A 25,632-nucleotide genomic window follows, 5' to 3' on the forward strand; every position below is an offset into this window, starting at 1 on the left:
TTTCTCTTCCAGTAATTTTCATCCCTAATAGTGGTTGCTTGCAGCCTTGTTGGAAATGAAGATGTTAAACCTTTTATTTTTAAAAAAGAATTTATAACGTATACTTTCATATTTTTTTATATTATTATATTTTTTATTATAATTTCTTCAAACAATTTCATATCTAACAGACATGGATTAACAACATTTTTGTAATATTGCATCTGCATATGAAGTTTGCTATTAAATTGGTACTTTATAAATTAATTTGGAAGTAATCTTAATGTTCTTGAAACACTTTCTCATTGCACATATAAAATATACATTGACTATTAAGTCAACATAAAAATTATTGCACTTACAGATAATCTAAAATACTGATAAGTTAAAAGTAAGAGGCCAAGATAAACTTTAATTGAGTTGAAAGAAAAGTGCTTTCATATTGAGATGATTTTTCTAATGACAATCTTTAGAGATTCCTGACCTCTATCAATACTAATGCATACAGAAGAGTTAACAAAATCCAATTCTTGAAGGAATGCACTCCATTTATTAACATATATAGGTCAGTACAATAAACAATATCTATTTCAAAAAAAGATTTTACCCACAAAATCTGGGAAACGATCATAGTTCATCATGATAAATCAAGTTCAAAATGATTTGACTACTTAATTGCTTTATAGATGATTGGACTCTACACTTTAACAGGAAGAGCATTTGCTATTGTTGCAAATTTGTAATATCATCAACTATGGGTATTTTGTGCGCAAGAAAAAACTCAGTCTCGTAAGAAACAACTCAGTCACACAAGAAACAAAGTAAAACAAGAAACAACTCAGTAGTACTAGAAACAAAGAAAAAGCTTTTCAAACTTACTCCAGAATACACCAATTCTTTTATCAGTTAAACCAACAAACTATTTTCTTGCTCTTTGTGGGCTCATTTTGTGGGCTCATTTTAAAACAAAAGTCTCTTAATAATATTTTCTGTATTAGACTATTTTAATTTTATAAAAATAATTTTAAATCATAAATATACCAACTAATGTTATTGTTTATATTTAAAAAATTATCAGACAAATTACAACTTATTGAGATTAATTTGTCTAAATTTTGGCTGATTTGTCCCAATGTTTTGCAATTTTTTTTTTTAGTTTTCAAATAAAAAATAATAACTTTGATAAAATGCGCATACCAAAAATACCCTCGAATAAAATTAATAATTATTCATAATTTATAACTATTTACCATTTATAATTAGACTTCAAATTTCATCAAAATATTTCTAAACAATCTGACCACAAGTTTATTTTTTAAACATAAAGTTAAATAAAAAGGGTCAAGAAAAAAAAAGTGGTTTTTAAATAATTTTCAGATTCTCATGTCAACCTACTGGAAAGAAAAGTTCAAAATAACCTAAAGCATGGTTCAAAATACTTTAAGTAAAAACTGTTTCAATGGAATACTATTTTAAAAAGAGCAATGTAAACCCACAGCCTTTGGCCAAAAAAAAATATTCAAAAAGAGTGTTAGTTTTGCAAATCTTTTACACAATATCAAATATTTGATACTATTGACCATAAAATTTCCTTTTTAAAATTGCATCACTAAATCATATCTCTTTGAAAGTTCTCTATTTGTCACTATTGCTAACATCATTTCCAATAACAAACACACATTTATAGATAACTGATGTAATGAGAGAGCTTTTTAAAATTACATGATATACATGTTATAACATATGTTTCAATAGAGGCTCAATATCAGAAAGTAGTTCACTCTGTCAGATAAACATTCTTATTAAGCCACTACCAAGTTAAAGTCAATACTCAGCTCACTTTGGGAAATGTTTTATTTATATTCAATAAAATTATTTTCAATTTAAAAAATTTCAAAACTTTGTCATTTTTTTTGGGAAAAACAAAATAAATTACATTTTCATGGTTTCATTTAAGTATTGCAAAATAGAACAGAACGTTGCTTAAAATTTTTGCGTCATAAATTGGAGTAATAACAACAAGTTTGCAATTTTTAAATGAACTTCCATTTTTTCTGTTGGAAAAAGATTACTTTTTGCAATGTTTTATGATATAAAATATCATATAAAACCTAATACGGATATAGTATTTATATTAGCCATATATTTCGCTTCTGTTTTTATGGTATTTTCACATGGTATTATCTTATATATTAAGTTTATAAAAAACCTTTTTCAGATTGAATTTAAATATTAAAAATGAATGCAAAATGTAAATCTGGGCAACCAAGAAGAAAAAGAACACATAATATTATGACTAGACATAAAAGTGAAAGGCAAACAAACAAAATACCTGTTAGTGACCCCCAAACATATAAACATATTATTCAATATACAAAAAGGTCGAAAAAAGAAATGATTACAACCAAAAAAATTAATTCTTCTGCCATAGTTTTAATTTTTAGTGTTTTTTTTTTTAATTAAATTTTAATTTTTAATTTAAAGTGAGTAAAGAAATTTTAAAAATTAGGAAAAACATGAATCCAAATCTTTCACTAATAAAGGAGAAACCTCTAAGAAATAAGGTACAAAGGACATTTCGAAAAGTAATTGCAGCTGAACGATCTAAAGTTTCAAGTTTTTTTTGCAAAAAAAAAAAAGGCAAGATTGCAAAAAAAGAAGAAGAAGTAAGGTGAATATTAATACAACAAGTGACACGGCACTCTATTCAGATAATGATTGTATCAGTGAAACTTATGATGATTTAAGGGGTAAACAGATTCTATCTGTTGACCAGCCTTGCACCCCTTCTTTATCTATTAGGCTGGCGCAGATGTATTTTTAATACATTGTTTTTAATGTATTAAAAATACATCTGCCTTTTGTTACAGCTTAGGGTTTATTAATAGTAATGAGGCAATTGCTTGGGCTATTAAACAGTGTTCTGAGTACTATCTATGCTTTGAGTCAAGTTCTTTAACAAATTTAAAAATGAATAAAGTACCATAAACTATAAAACACAAAAAACCATCGTCATCACCAAGTTCTCTAAATCATTCACTAATATTCGCGGCCTTTGAAGTAACTTTGCTTCTGTTGAGTCTTATCTCTTGCAAAGTTCACCAGACCTACTTGCTCTTTGTGAGACTAACTTGAGTTCAGCTGTCTCATCTTGTGATCTTAGTGTTGATGGATATCTTCCTTTAATTCGTAAAGACTCCAATAGTCACATGGTTGGCCTGGGCATTTACATTGGTAAGATTTAACCCATTTGTTGGAAAACTAGGTTTGAATCCACAGACTATTCTTTTATGTGATTTTGTTTAGCACCACTTCACTCTATTGCCTTTCTCTTTGTTCAATATCGCACTTCTTCATCTCAAGACTGCACTCTTTTTAATGTTATTTCTGATCATATTGACCAAGCCCTCTACCTTTATTCATCAGCCAATACTGTTGTTGTCGGTGATTTCAATACTCATCACAACGAATAGCTTGGCTCTAGTGTCAGTGATTCTGCAGGCATTAAAGCCAACAACTTTTGCCTTTCTCAATCCCTAACTCAAATAGTCAACTTTCCAACTTGCTTTCCAGACAACCCAAATCATTTACCTTCTCTACTCAACTTATGTCTTGTTTCTAATCCTAGTCAGTGCTCTGTTTTTCCACATTCACAGTTTGATCTCTCTAAAACTATTATTTCATTCCTCTTTATCATCTGAATCTCCCTATCATCGTACCTCTTACAACTACCTTAAAGCTGATTGGGACTCTTAACGCGATTTTCTTCATGATGGCCTTTGGGTAGAAATCTTTGGTCTTCCTGCTGACAACTGATTTCTTTTTAACTTTTTCTTAAGAAAATGTTTTGTTTCTTTTTCAATTTAATTTGGTCCACATACCTAAGTCCGAGGGCATTCTTGACTTGACTACTGTCAAGAATTATTTTTTTAAATGGCAAATCTCTCTCACCCCTTAACTTCGAAATCACCCTTGCGTAGAAAAACATGTTGAATATGGTAATTTTAGAAATAAACGGGGAGGGGGGAGGGGGAAGGCAGCCATAACCAAAATTTGAAGGGAAAAAACAGATTTTAAAAAGGTTAAGGGGGGGGAGGCTCCCCTTTGCCCCCTGTTTCTATCCCAGTGTTTAAGATTATGCTTTAAATATTCATTTCATAATATTTAAATATTTTAATGAGAAGTATATTTGTATCAAAGTTTGTACTAAAGTATATAAATATTGAGAATGCTATAAAAATAAATAATTCAGGAAAACAAGAAAATACTTAGAAACTTTAAAACCATTTCCCAAAATTGCCTTTACTCCAATTGGTCTAAAATTTTCAGGATAGTCTTAGATTAATATGTACAACAAATCCCAAAGTAAGCCAATATGATTTGAGAAAAAAAGGTAGTGGCTTAATCCACATCACTACTACTTTAGCCAGAAATAATATATCAGTCAAGGCACCTCACTACTAACAGTAAAAAGCAAGCTCAACCAACTCCAATATTTTTAAAGAATAATATAGTAAATAAAAAGTAATATAATAAAAAATAATATAGTAAATATAATAAGTAAAATAATGAAATATATAACAACTAAAACTTGCCACAATTAAAAAATTGGTAAAAATAAAAATTTAAAAACACGAAAACTAAAAACTATATACATAAAAATAAAACTTGTAAATAAAAAGTATTAAAACTAGAAGTTTTATTAAAAATAAATAAATTTAATCAATTAGAGTTTTATTATTATTTATAAAAAACATATTATGGTTATTAAATGAAATAAGCAGATTGTATATAAGCAGGTTGTATATGACATTTTGATATGTTATACTTGTTTACTGACAGTATATTCTAGATTTTTTGTGACATTAGCTTCATATTAAAAACAAATAAAAAATAAAAACTTTTGTCAGGAAAGTTTATTCTACTACAAGAAAAATTTTCTCTAAATATATTTTTAAAAATTATTATAAGAACTTTTAATGTTTTATATAGTACAATACCCAAAACTAATTTCATGTCAACTTGTATAATAATCCATGCATGGCTTTCTGGTAATGATCCAAACAGAGTAAACACTGTTGATTTTTCTCCAGGTTCTGTGAGTAAACCATAAATTCTTAATGGTGTTGTATAAAAAGTATAAACATTCCATGTGTTCCCTTCATCATAACTGTACCTATTAGTTAAAAATTAGTCAAATTAGTAAGCATATAGTTTATAGAAATAAATTTTATAAGGTAACACCCATTTACTTTTGAAAAACTCGATAATATAAAAGTTAATTTACTGAAGAATATTTGTTGTTCCAAACTTCTCAATGCATGCTATCACACCACCATGATCCACAAAAGCATAATAATAATGACCATCAAAAATCTAAAACAAAAGAAAAAAAACAGCTGTTGTTTATAGTTTATTCTTTGAACTCTGATAAAAACTCCTAATTTTTTCTCTTAACTCTAATACAAATTCCTAATTTGTTGTATGAACTCTTATATAAACTCCTAATATATTCTTTGAACTCTAATAACAACTCCTAATTTATTCTCTAAACACTAATATAAAATCCTAGTTTATTCTACAAACTCCTAGCTTGTTCTCTAAACTCTGATTTTAACTCCAAATTTAGTTGTAGGCATAGTAAATTATATAGGTAGGAAAAGTTCATGAACCTTAGATAATTGTCTTCTAAGTGGTAATATAAAAATACTAATCTGCAAAACAGATGAGATGAGAGTAGTAGTTCAGTACATACTGAAGTACTGACTGAGAGCTTGGGTTTAAGAAGGTTCAGTCTAGGTATAAAAAATTTATAGATCTAGATAAACAAAGTTATCATTTAAAAAAGATAAATCTAGATAGATAAAAAGACTTTTATGTATATATATATATATATATATATATATATATATATATATATATATATATATATATATATCTTTGCTTTCAACAAGAGTTGGAAGTTACTGGAAGAGAAAAGATGAAGATTGTAGAGCAAGATAACAATTGACAGGCAACTTAAAAGATTCCAAATTATATGAATCGGGAAAGCAAGATAAAGGAAGCGAATTCCAAAGAACGAATATTCGCAGAAAAAAACTAGATAAGAGTTTTTGGAGCACTTAGGAACAGTCACAGAAAAAGGATGAGATTTAATTGAATGACGAGTAACACAAGAATGAATTTTAGTAGATGGCACAAAAGACGCTAACTCTTTAGAACGGTGCCCATAAAAGTATTTGTAGAAAAGAGAAAGAGAAGCATTATTACGACGATGTGATAATGGATGGAGGTTGGCTGCAAGAGCAGGTCCAACTATGTTTACAATGCGTTTTTGCATCTTGTTTAAAAGAGAAAGGGCATCATTAGAAGATCCGCCCCAGATATGGCAACAGTATTCCATACAAGGCTGGATTTAAGATTTATAGAGATAGAGAATAAAATCTCGATAAAGAGATGCAACCTTAGCAGATACTAATTTTGCATCGGATTTAATATATGATTGCCAAGAAAGATTGGAAGTAAGAGTTAATCCTAGAAGATGAAGAGTAGATGACTCATCGAGTACATCACCGTTTATAAATATAGGAAGATCTAAATTATTGCGATTGGCTGAAAGAAATTGAGCTTATTCTGAATTAAAGTTTACTGTGAGTACCATGCTGTAGCAGGAATGAGATCCTTTTCAAGGTCAAATGCTCCCTCCAAGCAATCAGAGAGTGTTGGCTTCTTATCATGACAATGGTAGTATCATCAGTGTTGTCATTAATGTAAATTAAAAAGAGTATAGGGGTAAGGATTAAACCTTGAGGAAGCCCTGAAGTTACAGAATAAAAAAAAGAGTGCTGTCCATCGAGGACAACTTTTATACTACGATTGGAAAGGAAGGATTAAATAATCTTAAAGATGTTACCAGATACACCGTAAGAAGAAAGCTTATGGAGAAGACCAGCATGTCAAACTTTATCAAAAGCTTTAGAAATGTCAAGAGCAATAGCCTTTAGCAATAGATTCAAAAACTTTGCTTATGATAGGAAGAAGACTAATGGGACGGTAGTTAGACAATTCAGATCGCTCTTCAGAATTTTTGAAAATAGGGATAACAGATGCCGCATTCCAGCAGGCTGGAAAACAAGACTCTGATAAGCACTTGTTGAATAGTTTTGAAAGTATAAACAGTTTGAAAGTATATACTTATTTTTAAGAGTCAACCTAAGTACGCTATTCAATTTTTATTATATATAAATAAATGTAAATTATATTCAATTAAAAATAAAAAAATTGTTGTTACAGATGTTACTTAAAATATTTCCAAACCTTTTTTATAAATATACCTTAATGATTTCAAAAAATATATCAATATTCCATACTTTATAAATAATTTTTAAAAGTTTGATAAACATTTACCTTCTTCCAACTAATACCGCCATCTCTTGAAAAGAAAACAGATGGAGATGATTTCAAACTCTCACCAACATTTCCTAAAAAACTCAAAAAAATAAGATTTTGTTGGCGCAGAAATCTATTAAGCAACATACTAAAATGAAAAGAGTAAACAAAACTTTTTAGTAATGGTTTTTATTTAAAACTTTCTTTATTTTTATTAAAGTAACTTAAGTAAACTTTTTTTTCAATTGTCATTAATGTACACACACACATATTTATATATACATATATATATATATATATATATATATATATATATATATATATATATATATATATATATATATATACATATATATATACATATATATATATATATATATATATATATATATATACATATATATATATATATATATATATATATATACATATATATATATATATATATATATATATATATACATATATATATACATATATATATATATATATATATACATATATATATATATATATATATATATATATATATATATATATATATATATATATATATATATATATATATACATATATATATATATACATATATATATATATATATATATATATATATATATATATATATATATATATATATATATATATATATATATATACATATATATATATATATATATATATATATATATATATATATATATATATATATATATATATATATATATATATATATATATATATATATATATATATACACTACTGTCCGTAAATTTGGAATGCACCTTACAAAAATAAACAAAATGCGTTTTAACTCATAAATAAAATTTATTAAGAATGTCTACATTGGTCTCATCATAAAGTACTGTGAGAACATAGTTAAGACAGATATTTTTAAAAGAAAAATATTCTTACATTATTAAATTTGTTATTATTTACAAAATAAAATAAACAGAAACATTTTTAAGCGATATTCACTTGTATCATAAAATAAATAAATTTTTAAATAAGATTACTTTTTATTTTGTCTATTCTCATTATTAGTTAAACTTTTAAGCTGAGTGTGTTATAAGATTTTTTTTATCTGTTTTAAAAAGTTAATAAACCTATAGCATTTAAAAATTAATTATTTGATTGATTTTGAACTATCAACTTTTGGTAAGAAAATTTTCTTAACTTTATTTCTCATTTTTTCAAATTAATTATTTTATTTTAGTATTCTTATAAGATTTGTTATTTAAAATGGCAAAAAGAGGGCAGATAAATTTAGAAAAACATATAGAAATTTGGATCCTTCATAATTTAGGCTGTTCTAATCAAGAAATTAGTCGACGCCTCAGCATTTCAGAGAGTTGTGTCCGTAAAATGATTAATAGAAAAGTAGAAATGGGGTCTTTCTGTGATTGTAAAAGAGTAGGGAGACCTCGTTCTACTACAAAAAAAGAGGATAAGTACATAGTAATTAATTCTTTACGAAATCGTAGACGCACAGCGCCAGATTTAGCAGCTGATTTTAATGAACATCATACCACAAAAATAAGTACAACGACGGTAACAAGGCGACATCTTGAATTAGGGCTTAGAGGTTGTGTGGCTGTTAAAAAACCACATCTTACAACCATCCACAAACAAAAAAGATTATTCTGGGCCAAAGAACACAAGAATTGGACGGTAGAAGAGTGGAATAGAGTATTTTGGTCAGACAAATCAAAGTTTGAGATTTTTGGGAATAAACGCCGGTCATTTATTTGTTGTTAGGTAGGAAAAAGAATGCTGGAGCAATGTACTATGCAAACAATTAAGCATGGAGGTGGGAATATGGTTTGTGGTTGTTTCGGTGGTGGCCAAGTGGGATTAATCACCAAAATTGATGGGAAAATGACAAAAGAAGTTTATTTAAACATTTTGAAAGAACATGTTTTAGTCTGCGGAACCGAATTAATTAGCAAACGATTTGTGTTCCAATGAGATAAGGATCCTAAACACACTGCTAAAGTGGTTAAGCAATATTTAAATGAAAAATAAGAGGAAGGATAGTTGAAGGTCATGACTTGGCCACCGCAGAGTCCTGATTGTAACCCAATTGAGTTATTGTGGGATCATTCAGATCGAGAAGTCCAAAAAATAGTCCATATATATATATGAAAATAACTACAAATTAAAAATACTCGAGAAAACAGAATTGTTTTGGAAAAAAATGAGATGGAAAGCATTTTATTTTATCAACAACAATTTAGCATACAAAGATCATAAGGACTATATAAGCTACGGAATTAATTCAACCAATTGTCCACCTCAAGTAAAAGTAATATCTTCTTTCGAGAAAGATGTAATATATCTAATTAAAACAATAAAGTTTAGAAAAGTCAAAAACACGTTTCAAGATGGTATAAAAAATGATGTAAAATTAGTACAAATGTCAAACAAAATGTATATAAAAGCCGACAAAATGTCAAATATGTATAAGTCATCCAAAGAAGAATATAACCACCTTTTAAAAAATGCTATTACTGCCACCTACAAGAAAGCTGACACAAAATTAAAAGATAAAATAAATAAAGAAGAGAAGCATGTTTTGCAAAACCATGATGTTTATGATAAATTCAAGAAAACTGGTCTTAAGAATGTTTTTTTACTTTATAAGATCACAAAGAAAGTTTTGCCAATAACCCTACAGTACGACTTTTGAACCCAGCAAAAAATGAGATAGGAAGAATAAGCAAAAGTATTTTATCAAAAACTAACAATGAACTCCAAAGTAAGTTATTTATTATTAACCAATGGCAAAGCACTTTAAACGTCACTGATTGGTTTTTGAAAATTAAGGATAAACATCTTTGTAAGTTTTTAGTGTTCAATATCAATGATTTTTATCCTTCAATAAGTATAAAAATGCTTAACAATGCAATCAACTTTGCCGAAAAACATATAATAATAAATACTGAATACAAAACATTTATAAGGCACGCAAGAAAATCTTTACTTTTTAACAACAAAGATGCGTAGATTAAGAAAAAACATAGACGGACTCTTTGATGTTACAATGGGTGCTTACGATGGTGCTGAAGTATGTGAGTTAGTAGGAATTTTTCTTTTATCTCAACTTTTGCAGTACTATAATAGAGATGATTTTGGTCTATATTGTTATGATGGGCTCGCAATATTTAAAAACAAAAATGGCCACCAAATGGAGAAAATCAAAAGACATTTTGTAAAAATTAAAAAAAAAAAAGATCTTATTTCCATCCAATGCAATATGAAAAGAGTTAACTATCTCAATGTGACATTTGACCTGAATAACAATTCTTTTCAACCATACCCTAAATGCGAAAATGAGAAGAATTATGTTCACTCTGATTCAAACCACCCACCTATATCATCAAAAGACTCCTTCGCACTGTTGAATTGAGATTATCTGCCACATCAGTAAATAAATCTGTTTTTTATAATGCTACTCCACCTTATGAAGAAGCTTTAAAAAAGTGCTATAATTGTAAAATGAAATACCAACCTCAAGTTACCTTGATTAAAAACAAAAATCGAAAGTCATATGGTACAACCCGCCATTTAGTCAGAATTTGGAAACATAAATAGGCAGTCGTTTACTTGCATTAATTAATCTGCACTTTTCAGTAAACCATAAATTTCACAAAATATTTAACAGAAGTTCAATCAAAGTTAGTTATAGCTGTATGCAAAACATTAAGTCTATAATTAGTTCACATAACCACAAGATTTTACACAGTAATACAAATTTGAATGCAAAAACTTGCAACTGCATTACAAAGACTGCTTGCCGATTGAACAATCAGTGTTTATTAAGTAATATTGTTTACCAACCTACTGTGATTGATGAAAATCCTAATCCTAAAGAAAAAGTAAAAATATATTTCGGTATCAGTTAGTCACCATTCAAACTTAGATACGCAAATCATTTAAAATCTTTCAATGCTGTGAAATACAGAAATGATACCGAGCTTTCTAAGGAGATTTGGAGTTTAAAAGAAAAAACATAAAGCACACAATAAAGTGGAAAATTATAAAACGCTGTAAACCTATTAAAACAACATCCAAAATTTGTAACCTCTGCTTTCATCAGAAATTTATAACTTTATATCACAAAGAAAACAAGTGTCGACAAAGCTGTTGAACAGGACGGTGAGAGCGGCTTGGAGCAGTTTCATTGCAGTTGTGCAGGGCTTCCTTGGTATTCACAAAGCTGAAAACTATGCGGAGTTAGTGCAGACTCTCATAAAGAATTACGCCAAATGTTCATATCCTTGATTCGCATCTTGACAAATTTAAGGAGAACATGGGTGCTTACTCCGAGGAGCAAGGCAAGCGCTTTCATCAAGATATATTGGAGTTTGGATGTTGTTACCAAAGACAGTATAACAAAAAAATGATGGGGGACTACATTTGGGAGCTACTTTGAGAGAGTGATTTATAGTACAATCGTAAATCTAGAAAATGTAAAAATTTCTGAACATTGTTGAGTGGTTTACAACTGTGTTTGTCTATTCCTTGTGCAATTTCTATTTTTACCTGATGATATTGATGAAAATGAAAAAAAATTATTCTATTTTCACAAAAAATGAGTTTTGCTTGAGTTGTTCTTGTGTAAGCAAAGTTTGTGCTAAATGAAGTCATTTTTTCACATACTTTAGACATAAGCAATTGAAATATAGCACTTGAAAGCCAGGAACAAAAATTGTGTAACATAGTGTAATTTAAATAAAATGTGTTTATCATAAAGTTTATAATATAAACAATTGCTCGAAGTAATTTGTAATTATTTAGAAGACTTTTGCATAGTATATAAAAAAATATAATTAAGTTATTTTAAAATACTGAAGTTAAAAAATAAATACTTTTTTAATAAAAAATAAGTTATATATGGGTCAAATCATTATATTTCAACCAATTTAAAAAAAACTTTGTGGGGCACCATCTCTGATTTTCCTGATTTTTACATATTGTTATGTACGTCATGTAGATAGATTAAATTTGACTTCCAAGTACAACGGTTCGGAAATTATTGCCTTATAAACATGACACAGTGGCTTTAAAATTGCTAAAATATGCCAAAATGAAACTAACTGTAGCATTATTCTGTTCATCCACAAGTCTTTACAGATAGCTTTTCTGATTAGCTACTACTGTCTGCAATAAACGGGCAAAATATAGGCAGCTTGTTGCAGTTTAGAACTTAAATATATCTAAAAGCAAAATGCCCACTTGCCTAAAAAGTCCAACTTTCAGCCATTTTGAGATGCTTGTAAATTTTTCTAACACTTTGTTTTGATATAAGATTAACAGCATATAAGACCATTAGACCTAACTATCTGAAAATGCAAACATTATAAACTTGTCAAATCCACACCAAAAATGCCAGCATTTTTAAATTCCCTATTTTTCAATCATCAATGGTTGTATGTGTTACTAGAAACCAGTGCCCCTCTAATCTGCCAACTGGCCTATGTAAAGAGTGCAACTAATTATAAGTCATTTCTTAATAAAAGGAAAGATATGATTGGTTGTCCTCTCCTTGATCTGGTCTTTATAGTAGATAGGGGCACAAATTAAGGGGGCAGTAACATTTTAGAGACCTTCATTATGGTTCAAATAAAGGTCTCTAAATTAATTTAGATATTTAGATACTTAATACCTAAATATCTAAATTAATTTCAAAATGAAACCATTATTTCTTTAAATTCGATTTTATTTTAGGTAATCAGTGGTGTTTATGTGGTCTGGACCCCTCCCCCTCCCCACTCACAAAGGTGAGGGGGAGGGGGGAGGGGGTTTGGAGTGGCACCAATTAAAGGGGGAAGAAGGGCAACCAACTTCATTTTCAACCAACTAATTCATTTTCTAATGAATATACAGGTAAGGCCATTAGATCTTTATTGCATTTTTTCATGCTTTTACCATAAGATTCAAATTTTCACAGTAACTATCAAAAATGTGTGCGATATTTTTCAATTCAAAATGATTTTTTCCAAAGTTGAGGAGGTCATATTTTTTTTCTAATTTAACACAAGTTAATAAAAACTACTTTTTAAAGAGAGAACTATCCAGAAAATAGTTCTAGAAAAAATGAGACACTTGTTGAAAGTGAGAAAAAAGTTATACAGCTCTAAAGTAGTCTGTTTTGACCATTCGTAAAGCGAGGGGGGCCACTGTGTCATGTTTGTAAGGCAATAATTTCCGAACCGTTGTACTTGGAAGTCTGAAATTTCAAATTTAATCTATCTACATGATACACATAACAATATGTAAAAATTAGGAAAATCAGAGATGGTGAGCCACAGGCCATTGGTTGAAATATAATGATTTGACCCATATATTATTTTGATAATTATACTATACTATTTGATAATTAATTACTTTAACTAAACAATTAAATATTTCAATAAAGCAATAAACATTGATCAAAAGTAATTTGTTAATTTATTAAAAAGAGTTTCTTTTAATATAAAATCGTTAGAAAAAATCAAAGTTTCAAAGTTATTCCAAATATTTATAACATTTAAAATTTTTATTTTTATTTTTATTATTTATTTTTATTATTTTAGATTTTTAGTTTATCATGTTTGATATTTTTTTTAGCAAACAGCAGTGGTCAATTTGTCTTAATAAAATAATTTATGCGTGGACAGACAAGGCGTGCGACTTGCACCTTGACTGTCCGCGGCCAAAATATTTTCTGGCTGTATAAAATATTTACAGGCTGTTACAGACGCAAACCCTTCCTTTAACAGCTTGCATTATAGTTCATAAACATTTTAATAATAAAAAATAAAGAATAAAAAAAAGATTTACCAGTAGCAATTATAAAACCAGGAGCAGATTTTTTTGAATAAGGAGGTGTAAATCGTGTATAGGGATTATGAAAGGCAAACTCTTGTGAGATGTGGAGAGAGCAACCATCCTGTACAAAATTTTCAAGAGTAGAATGAAAATTCTTTTAATATATAACTTCGAATATTGTTGTTGTTGATGTTGTTTTTTTTTGTTTGTTTTTTTTAGTGTCTTGTGATAAACCCTAGCTTTTCCTTATATAATAATAAATAAATAAATACCGTAGGACATTTTTCTAAATTACTTGGAGCCTTAATAAGTGACCACTCTCCACCCTTATCAAATGTTATATATGACTGAAGATGCCTCTGTCCAGCTTCTTCACCAATTAACTTAGTAACAATGTAAATTCCAGAAATCCCTTCCACTCTGTACAATTCCACAAAGTCATGCTCAAGATAGCTAAGAGAAAACACATGATTAACAGATTTAAGAAATTACATATTCAAAACAAAATCGTTGTCAAAAATAAACTTTTTCAAAAATCTTTTTAAAACAATTCTTTGAGAAATATTATTTTGTTATAAGGAATTTTGTTAATAAAACCTTATTGAAAATCCAACTTTTTTTTATAATAAAAATGATTTTATTTTTATAAAAAAAAATCTTTTTCATTGCTTTCAATATAATTAAATATATATAAATCATGTCATAAACTATTAAAAGAATCAAAATGTGTTCTTGAATAGCTCTTTATAGCATCAAACAGTAATCATAAGAGCTCTTTTATTAGTTTATGTGGATATATTTAAGATTCTTAAATATTCTTTAAGATTCTATTAAGGATACTATTTAAGATTCTTAAATATTCATAAATTTAAAATAGAAACTAATTGGATCTAATGAACTCTCTTAAAAAAGTGTGTGTAGAGGGGGGGGGGGGGGGTCAGCCCTGAAACAAACAATTTTCCTTTTTTCTATTTTGAAATATGCTAAAAATATATAAAGGATTTAAAAAAACTCTTTTAAGAAAATTTACCTTTTTTTACCATCATCATCATTATAATAAACTATATTTGTCATTGACAAACTAAACTTAGTTCCATCTTTACCAGAAATGTATAAATTTGCTGACTTTCCATGTGATATAGCAACCATAGTTTCATTCTCAGATGCATCTGCAATAATATAGCTCTAAAATAATTTTTAATTTTTTAATCAAGATTTTTTTGTTTTATCATAATAACAGTTAAAAAAAAATTATAGTAATATTTATAATATAACTATAAGAAACAAAGCTTACAGATGCATTCTGAATGGGAAAAGATGCATTTTGGAAAACACCTCGATTGACTGACACCTGCATTATTTTATGCATTGAGTCTGTTCCCTAAAAAATACTTAAAATTTAACTTACAAAAAATTTTAGCTGAGGGTAAAGTTTTGATCAAAAAATAAAAAATAAAAACATACATTTTTTACAACAAACATGTATTGCTCAATTAGTTTAAATTCAACAACATCAGATATAACAACAGTGGAATAATAACCCCAAATGCGAGATTTTAGAACCACACCACCACTATCTAAATACATAATGTAAAACAAGAATATAGCAGAAGCCTGAGAGACAAACAACCAAACATCCTGGCATAAAAGAGGTACCTTCCACAAGAGGCACTCAACCACATAGTCTAAATATGAAAAATATTCAAACTCTTTACTCACCTCGTTAACCCCCAAACCATTTACTTTAAATAAATAATTCTATTTTTTAATTTTTAAGGGTTGAATGCATCAAGGGTTGAATGTGCCTAACAGTTTATGTGATGGATGCAATCAATTATAAGGCATTTCTTAAGAAAAAGAAAGAAGGATTGTTTGCCCCTTGCCAGATACCATTGAGTTTAAAAAATGAAAGATGTTTAAAAGCAAAGAATTTTTTAAAGCATGCTAATGCCTGGATAAAAGTAATTTTAATGTTGCAAGTTAAAAATTCTCAAACTATTAGAGTGCAATATAGTTTAATATAAAAAAACTATTAACTTATGCAATAGTGCTTTTAAAAAAGCTTTTAAATTATATAAAATGGGTTATTTACATAACCCAGTTTATATAATTTAGCAACTTCAAGGTTCAAACTTCTAAAAGTTGAAAGAGAGTGAAATAACTCTCAAAACATAACAAAAATAACAATAACAAATTGGTTTCTTGGATTTAGAAGTGAACATCAAATGAAAAATAAAAGAACTTAAATTTTCATTTTTAAATTTTTAATGCACATTTTGTATAACTTTTTTTTTTTAAAGTTATTTAGGTGCTCCAAAGGTTTTTATGGTTTTATTACAAAGCACTGTGGAATAGTATTGAATCAGGAAGTTCCCATCTCCTTCTTTAACATTGATACATATATGGCCAGAGCCAGCCTCAAACCACAAACATTCAGTTTTGAAGCCAGAACTCTAACCATTACATTAGGTACATTACATACATTACGGCTGCTAAATATAAGCTGAAATCCTTCCAAACTTTTGCAGAAACTAGAACAGAATATACTCTATCTACTTTATCATTTTAAATACAAACTTAAATCTTACTTTTGCAGACAATATAATAGAATATACTATATTATTTGAATATTCATTATTAAAAATTTTGTTATTAAAATTTTTTCAAAAAGTTTTTCTAATGATATTTATCTTTTAACTGCAATCAACAAATATTCCCGATTTTCAAATCATTAACTCCTACATTAAAATGAAGTAATCCTGACTTTAAAATAAAGTAATCCAGACTTGGCATTCTTTAACATGGGTTTAAATTTAACAGAAAAAGTAAATTGTGGCTGTGAAGCCACATAATTACTTTATCATGCTAGTTGTGATTGTTACAAAAAAAGAGTGAATCAAGAGTTTTTACCTTTTAAGTTTTTCTTAATTTTAAATTTGCTTAAGTATGAGCTTAACATTAAAGTTGAAGCTTAACTTTAAATATTAAATATTAGAATTTAAAAAAATACAGGTCTTAAAAACCAATATAGTTTAGTCCATTAAAAAACAATTTCTGTATGAAAATACGGAAATGTTAAATTATAAATAGCATAAATTAATGTTGATGAATATATTTGATATATTGATGAAATAATTAATGATGAATATATATATCAGGCCTTGTTTTAAATAAAAAAAACTTAATGCATTAGCCTAATGTGAATTTGACATCATAAAATTCTTTTTATCTTTTTATTTTTTAAAGACATTAACTTTTTTAAATTACTGCAATAATATTAAATACCAAGTTAAATATTAATCAACTCGTTTTTTATTATTACTATAAGGAAATGTTTATTTTCTTTCAGTTTTTTTTTTTTTTTTTTTTTTTGTTAATTTACCTCCCCAAGGCCCAGAAGGCCACTACAGACGAGGAGGCTACTTAATTGTGCTTATAACCTTCTTTCAACTCTATAACTCCGAAACACGAAACTTGACAAACAAGGCTGCTGCGCGGAGAAACAAGTTGAGCGCGGTACTACCAGGGACATGGTGGGGATTGAACTCAGAACCTCTTGCGTATGAGCGAGCGCTCTACCACTACACAAATACAAGACAAAGTTAAGAACTTTTCATCAATACTATCTCTTGACTCCAGGCGTTTTACTTGATATAGTCAACAAACAGGGCGATTCATAACCTAACCATCAAATCTTTCTGGCTTCTGCAAATAAAGTGATTTTCTGCTTAGACTCCTCTACAACTTGTGGTCCAGACAACATACCTGTTGTAGTCTTGCAGAAGTGTTCTCCAGAGTTGTTATCTATACTTTCAAAACTATTTAAAAAGTGCTTAGCAGAGTCTTGTTTTCCAGCCTGCTGGAAAGCACCATCTGTTATCCCTATTTTCAAAAATTATGTAGAGCATTCTGACTCGTCTAACTACCATCCCATTAGTCTTCTTCCTATCATAAGCGAGGTTTTTGAGTCTTTATTTAACAAAAACTTAATCTCTCATAAAGTTTTTGTTAAATGAATCTAATGACTTACTGATTATCAATATGGAGATCCATCTTCTTGTTCTACTGCTGATTTGTTAATGGTAATAACTGATAGGTTTGTCATGCATTAGATAGATGTATAGAGGCTAAGGCTATCGCTCTCAACATTTCTAAAGCCTTTGATAAAGTTTGACATGCTGGTCTTCTCCATAAGCTTTCTTCTTACTGTGTATCAGGTAATATCTTTAAGATTATTGAATCCTCTCTTTCCAATCGTAGTATCAAAGTTTTTCTCAATGGACAGCACTTTTCTTCATATCCTGTAACTTCAGGGCTTCCTCAAGGTTCTATCCTTGGCCCTATACTCTTTTTAATTTACATTAACAATCTTCCAGATATTCTCACATTTAAGGTGGAATTGTTCACCAATGATACTACCATTTATTCTTGTCTTAATAAAAAGACAACACTATCTGATTGTTTGGAGGGGGCATTTGAGCTTGAAAAGGATCTCACTTCTGCTAGAGCATAGGGCTCTCAGTGGCTAGTGAACTTTAACTCAGATAAAACTCAATTTTTTTCAACTAATCATTATTGCAATAATCTATATTATTTTCTAAATTTATGAATTATGAATACTTGATGAGTCATCTACACTTCATATTTTAGAATTAACTCTTACTTCTGATCTATCTTGGAAACCATATACCAAATCCATTGCAAAATTAGCATCTTCTTAGACTCTTTATTGTGCTCTCCACTTTTTTACTCTTGATTCTATTCTTTATCTCTATAAGTTTCAAATTCGTCCTTGTATGAAATACTGTTGCCATATCTGGGGCGGATCTTCCAATGATGCCCTTTTTCTTCTAGACAAAGTGTAAAAACACATTTAAAACAAAGTTGGACCAGCTCTTGCAGCAACTTCCAACCATTATCACATTGTCATAGTAATGCTTCTTTTCACTCTTTTCTATAAATACTATAATGGGCACTGCTCTAAAGAGCTAGCATCTCTTGTGCCTTCTATTAAAATTCATTCTCGTGTTACTTGTCATTCAATTAAATGTAATCCTTTTAATATGGCTGTTCCTAAGTGCTCAAAAAGTTCTTATTTGTAGAGTTTTTTTCCTAGAACTTTAGTTCTTTGGAATTTGGTTCCTTCATATTATTTTCCTAATTCATATAACTTGCAATCTTTTAAGTCTTCTTTCAATCGTAATCTTGCTCTATAGACATTGTTTTATTTCTTCAAGTAACTTCCAACTCTAATAGTGGTTGCTTGCAGCCTTGTTAGAAGTAAAGATGTAGCAAAAAAATAAAATATATAGTGCTATGGGTTAACTACATTTTGGCAAACCAAAATAAATATTGAAAACTATTGATAGAATTTACCCTTCTGATCTTAAAAGAATATTTAAGAAAAGAAAGCACACATCCCTATGAATGTCTCACTTACTTTAAGAGCTACTTTTAAATATTTATATTAAATATTTGAACTTACAAAATAATGAAATCTCTAAATAAAATCTTTTTTCAAATTCTATCAAAAATAAAAATAAAATTTCAAATTCTATCAAAGTACAAAAATAATGCAACATTGAAAGCAACATTGAGAGCAACATTGTGCGACAAAACAAATTTTAAATTCTACCAAAGTATGACCACAAAAAATAATGCAACATTGTGAGCAACATTGAGAGAGAGACAAAACAAATTTTAACAAAAAAAGTCATTAACTTTTACTAACTTTTAAATAAATAGTTCAAAGTGAAAGAGTGACAAAACAATTTCATTTGATTTAAATTAATTTGTTATATACATTATTATAACTAACGACTTGAACATTTTCATTATTAAATGTTAATCATTAAATTATTAAAATTATTAATTATTAAATATTAATCATTAAAGTTTGTGTAAACAAATTATTTGTGTAAAAAAAAACAGAAAATATATAATTTAAATTATTTATATCTTTTATAATAGAAATATGAAACCACTAAAAAGAAAATGTTTTTTTACAAACTTATTTTTATTATTTTTCTCTAAATGCGTAAAAAAAAATTTAAATAATTAAACATAAACTAGTATTTTAATTTTTAAACAATTAAATGTTCAAACATTTTAATTTTGTTCTAACTAATAATAGAATAACCTACTTATAGAACTATTGAATAATTAGAAAGAAAAAATATATATAAATTTTAAAACATATATGAAAATTACAAGCATAAATTAAAAATTACAGAAAAATAAGTCTTACCGTAATATCTTTCCTTAAGATAATAAACATATGTCTCCATGTCATAGGGTGGAGCATAACTCCTAATAAATTGATATATTGAAATCAGAATTTATTTTTGTTACAAAAAACTATAACAAAAATAAAAATTATGAACTGCCATAAAAAAGATTAAAAATAATTTTGGGTTTTAGGTTATTGATACAAATTTATAAACATGATAATAATCATGTTGTTTACAAAATTTTTAATTTTGTACATTTTCAAGTTAGTACAATATTTTCTAAAAATAAATAAACAAATCCAAAGTTAAACTTATAAGTAATAATTACGAACAGTAACTTTCAAACATGATCTTATTAAGTAGAGACTATTAAGAAAAAATATTTTGAAACAAACTTATTGATTGAAGTGAACATGTCTGAACATCAATGAAGTCTCATCTTCATGTTGTTAAGAATATTACAACATGAGAAATTGCATCTAGGATTCTATTATACTAAATTTTAAGCAAAAATTTTAGAAATTAGATTAGCCAGAACTTTTTCTATAAGTTCTGGCTAAACTAATTTACTGAAATAAATAATAGGTGCACACACTGGTGTGGTGATGTCTCTTTATAAATGGTTTTATTTGTTAACCCATCCTACAGAGGTATTAAAAAACATAAAACAGGAAAAAAGTGATATTCAAATGTATAAATATTTAAACAAATTGTCATAATAAATTACAGTATTTGTTGACAAATATGTGAAATTAAAATTAAGTAGATTTTTAAAATACATGAAAATCCACTTTCATTATATTTATAATTTTAATTCGATCAAACCTAATGATATTTGTATCAAAAGAAACATGATTTACATAATTAAATACATAATTTACATGAATTACATAATTTGCATAAATAATTTTTAATGTTTTCAAACACAATAACACAGTAGTTTTCTCAATATAAATTATAATATTTAAAGTAATATATAGTTATGATAACATTTATAAGTAAGAAATTATTCAAAAAAAAAAAAAGAATGAACAAACCAGTAATAATCGACAACTCTGGAAGATTTATATGACCAACTTTTTCCATTATTAGATGATGAGTATAACTAAAATAATTAAATTTAAAGTATTTAAAAGAATAGGAAAATACTTTTCACAGGAAAATAAGAAATCATTATCATTAAATTATATATAAATATATATATATATATATATATATATATATATATATATATATATATATATATATATATATATATATATATATATATGTATGTATGTATGTATGTATGTATGTATGTATGTATGTATGTATGTATGTATGTATATATAAGTTAGTAGAAAATCATCATAGACATCATAAGATATAAAATGATTTACAAATCTGCGTTAATAACGTTATTTATTTAACATTAAAATTTTTATAGAGTTTTTTTAGCAAAGGTTTTTATTGATACATCAGAGCTCGAATTAGGCGGATCGCAATTGGGAATCATGATTGCTTTTCACACCTTCGAGATTAGTTTTTTCTTAAAAAAACATTTTCGTGATTTGTTTATGTTTTTTTTGTTCATTTCTTTTTTTCTTTTCTAATTTAGCATTTTATTTTTGGCCATTCTTAAAAGTAATGTTTTTGACTAAGTTTTTTATTAGGGGTCATAAAGTACGTCCCGTTAAATTTATTTTTTGAATAGAAGTATGATCTTGCATTCTCTCGCACGGAGATTTTATTCAACACAAAGCACTTTTAAATTAAATTACTTTAAATCTCTGAGTAGAAGCCAAAAAGATTTGAAAGTTATATTTACTTTGATTTACTGAATGAATAAAGTCCATCACAGTAAATTTACCTTTAAAATAAATCAAAACAACCAGTTAAGTTACTACAGTAACTTACAGTTACTTAACTAGTAAATTTACTTAGTATACTCAAAGAATCACAAAAATTAGCCATATAAATGTTTCTATTTATATCTTACATGGTGTTAACACATAATATAAACTTCTAACTAAAAATTATTTTAACAAGAAATCTCAAATAGAATATAAAAAACATAATACTATTTTTTTATATTTTATTTAAATACACAAGTTATTTCTAGGAATTTTATTTAAAAAGAAATCTATTTGAACAAAAGAATTTTAGTCCTCTAAAATTCTCTTATTCAAATAATTTTGCAATTGAAATTTGAAATTGAATAAAAAAAATTAGAAAAATTTAAAAGAATTTTAACGCTCAATGATTATAAATTTAACTTAGTGGTGTCCGTAATACCCAGTCGGTAATGCCCAGCTTATTAAGATTGTTGCTGAAAGTTAAATTTATATCTAGCTACAATAACAATATCAGATTTACAACATAGTACAAGTGAGCAAGAAAGTTTTATTTAAATTGTAAATGTTTTGAATAGTTAATTACATTTTGTTTCTTGAAAATAGTTTTAAAAGTAAAAACATTCTATTGCAAACATTAAATCAGTGATTTCAAAAGTTAAAATAAAAATTAAATTATAAAAAAATTAAATTAAAACTAATAAATGATTTTACTTCTGTTCAAAGAAATTTTATTCTAAAAAAATAATTTAAGCATATTCTTAAACTTAAGAAAATATAATTTGATTTACTAAACCAAATTATGTTTCATTTTTTATTGCAAAACAATTTGAATGAAAAAATTGAATGAAAACATCAACCTAAAAACCATTTGAATGAAAAACTTAACTATACTTAAATTTTTAATAATACGCTAAATCAAGAAACAATAAATTATAAAAAACGTGGAACCTAATGTTTTTTTGCTTGGATCTTACTGGTTTGGTCTACAGGTTATAAGACCGGGTGAATAAAAAAAAGGAATTGCTTAACGCGAATACAAACTTGAACAAAATTGCTCAGATTTATATTCACGTTAAGTTAAGCAATTTACTCCAAAAACGTTGAGCAATTGTTCAGCTTTACGTGAATAAAAATTTGATTTTCCAAATTTTTTTTTCGTGATTTTTTTTGCGTTAATTCGAGCCTTTGTAAATACAAAAATAAAATATAGGTTAAAGGTAACAATTTAGATGGAGTATCTATATTACTATAATTGAAGGTTTTTTCATATGAATATAAATGCCTTCTTTAATTTTGAATTCATATTTTGAAAGATCTAAGATGGAGAAAGAGTAGGAGTTAGTTGAGTTTTTACACTTTAAGAATGTAAAAGAGATATTTGTAGATAAAGGAGATAATTATCAGTGTTTAAATGTTCAGATATTCTTGTTGCATTTTATCTGGTGGTTTTACCAATGTAACAACCATTACAGCTGGGGCATATATAAAGCTATACTATTTCTTTATTTGAAAAAATATACCTTGTTAAAAGAATTTATTGGAAAACCCATTTTTCTTAGGATATGAAACTGATATAATCTCTCTAATAGACCTCTTCACAGTTCCGATAATTTTGTGTGCACACATATTTAATAGTATCATGATTCCTAATGCGCAGAATTGCTTGAAAGAGAGTAAATAACACTGATATATTATGAAAGCCTTCTTGAAAGAAACAGTTGTTTATGTGAGATTTTTTTTCTTTTTTTTATAATAAAGACATCGATATATATATGCATATATATATATATATATATATATATATGCATATATATATATATATATATATATATATATATATATATATATATATATATGTATATATATATATATGTATATATATATATATATATATATATATATATATATATATATATATATATATATATATACATATATATATATAATAAAGTTTTTATAATATATATATATATATAATAATATATATAATACATATATATATATAATAATATATATATTTTATAATATATTTTTTATTAAATATGTGTATATATATATATATATATATATATATATATATATATATATATATATATATATATATATATATATTGAAAATATAGTTTTATTTTGAGTTTGTAATTAAGGCTGAAGATTCAAGTATCAAAAATCTAGCAAAAAATTTTTAGACTAAATAAAACAATAAGTATTTAGAGAATTCGTAATCACATTCAGTGCAGAAACTTCCGGAATAGCAGACGCTTTTTTATAACGAATTTTATAAATAAAAAAAAAAGAAAGAAAAAAGAATAAAATAAGAAAAATAAATAAAATAAAAATAAAGGGAGTGAAAAAAAGAAAAAGAAAGAAATTAAAAAGCAAAACTCAGAAACAAAAAATATAAAAACCAAATTAACAACTAACAAAAGAAAAAAACGCAAAAAGAAACGAGAAAAAAAAAAAAAAGAAAGACAAAAAACCAAAGTTAAAAGAAAAAAATATTCGAAAATAATATGATAATTGCTACGTTTTTAAAGAAAAGAAGAAGAAAAAATTTTAAATTTTATTAATTTCGAGGGACGATATGTGTTTGATGGGTATTATGATATGATTTCCTTTTTTATTTGAATATTTTCATTTATTATGAAAACTCTATATTTTTTTCCTGACTAAATGTTTTTTTGTATGTGTGACACGTTTTTATTTGTGTGTTATTAATTTTTTATTTATTGTTTGTTTATTTATTGTTATTTTTTAATCAAATATTTATATAAATTTTATTATTTTTGTTATGATTATTGATATTAGGATTTATTATATTTATTAAATCATTGTTACGTTTTGTCTGTACATAACTGTTTGTAACTTACCTGTCTATGCATAATATTCAACTGTTGTTTTAAAATTAATATTGTTTTATTATTAAAATTAATATTGTTTTTATTATAATTTTTAATTTATCGTCATTATTATCATTATTATTTGTATTATTAATACTATTTCTTGGTATTTACTTGAGATTAGTTTTTACTGTTTTGTAAATGACCTCGATTGTAAGATCTTTTATCAAAATATATTGATATTGATATTGATATATATATATATATATATATATATATATATATATATATATATATATATATATATATATATATATATATATATATATATATATATATTAGGGTGGAGCGATTTTGAAAATTTTCGAAATTTAATTTGCCTGAGCTGCGAATTGATGTCTTTTGGTGTTAAAAGAACCTTACTTTTTTTTTAATTTAAATGAGTTCTTGAGATTCCTCTTTGGATTCAAAATTTTGAAAATTTTGAAACTGTGAAGACGTCTATTGAAAATTTTTAATTCATAACAAAAAATGTTCCCAGCCAAA

General features: G+C 26.6%; 1 protein-coding gene across 2 annotated transcripts in view; it reads right to left on the reverse strand.

Moving 5' to 3' along the window:
* The window catches only part of LOC100198483 (sortilin-related receptor), a 94,468-nt gene that overhangs the window by 65,008 nt on the left and 3,828 nt on the right, over positions 1-25,632 (reverse strand). For both annotated transcript variants that reach the window (XM_065787753.1, XM_065787754.1), the window contains exons 3-12: positions 21,449-21,516; positions 20,429-20,490; positions 15,646-15,758; positions 15,476-15,562; positions 15,212-15,366; positions 14,454-14,634; positions 14,194-14,302; positions 7,387-7,460; positions 5,267-5,355; positions 4,980-5,155 (exon numbers count right to left, since the gene is read on the reverse strand). In XM_065787753.1, the coding sequence (XP_065643825.1) occupies positions 4,980-5,155; positions 5,267-5,355; positions 7,387-7,460; positions 14,194-14,302; positions 14,454-14,634; positions 15,212-15,366; positions 15,476-15,562; positions 15,646-15,758; positions 20,429-20,490; positions 21,449-21,516 (1,114 nt within the window). The remainder of the gene's footprint in view (positions 1-4,979; positions 5,156-5,266; positions 5,356-7,386; positions 7,461-14,193; positions 14,303-14,453; positions 14,635-15,211; positions 15,367-15,475; positions 15,563-15,645; positions 15,759-20,428; positions 20,491-21,448; positions 21,517-25,632) is intronic.

Source organism: Hydra vulgaris, chromosome 01 (assembly GCF_038396675.1).
Source record: "Hydra vulgaris chromosome 01, alternate assembly HydraT2T_AEP".
Lineage (NCBI taxonomy): Eukaryota > Metazoa > Cnidaria > Hydrozoa > Anthoathecata > Hydridae > Hydra > Hydra vulgaris.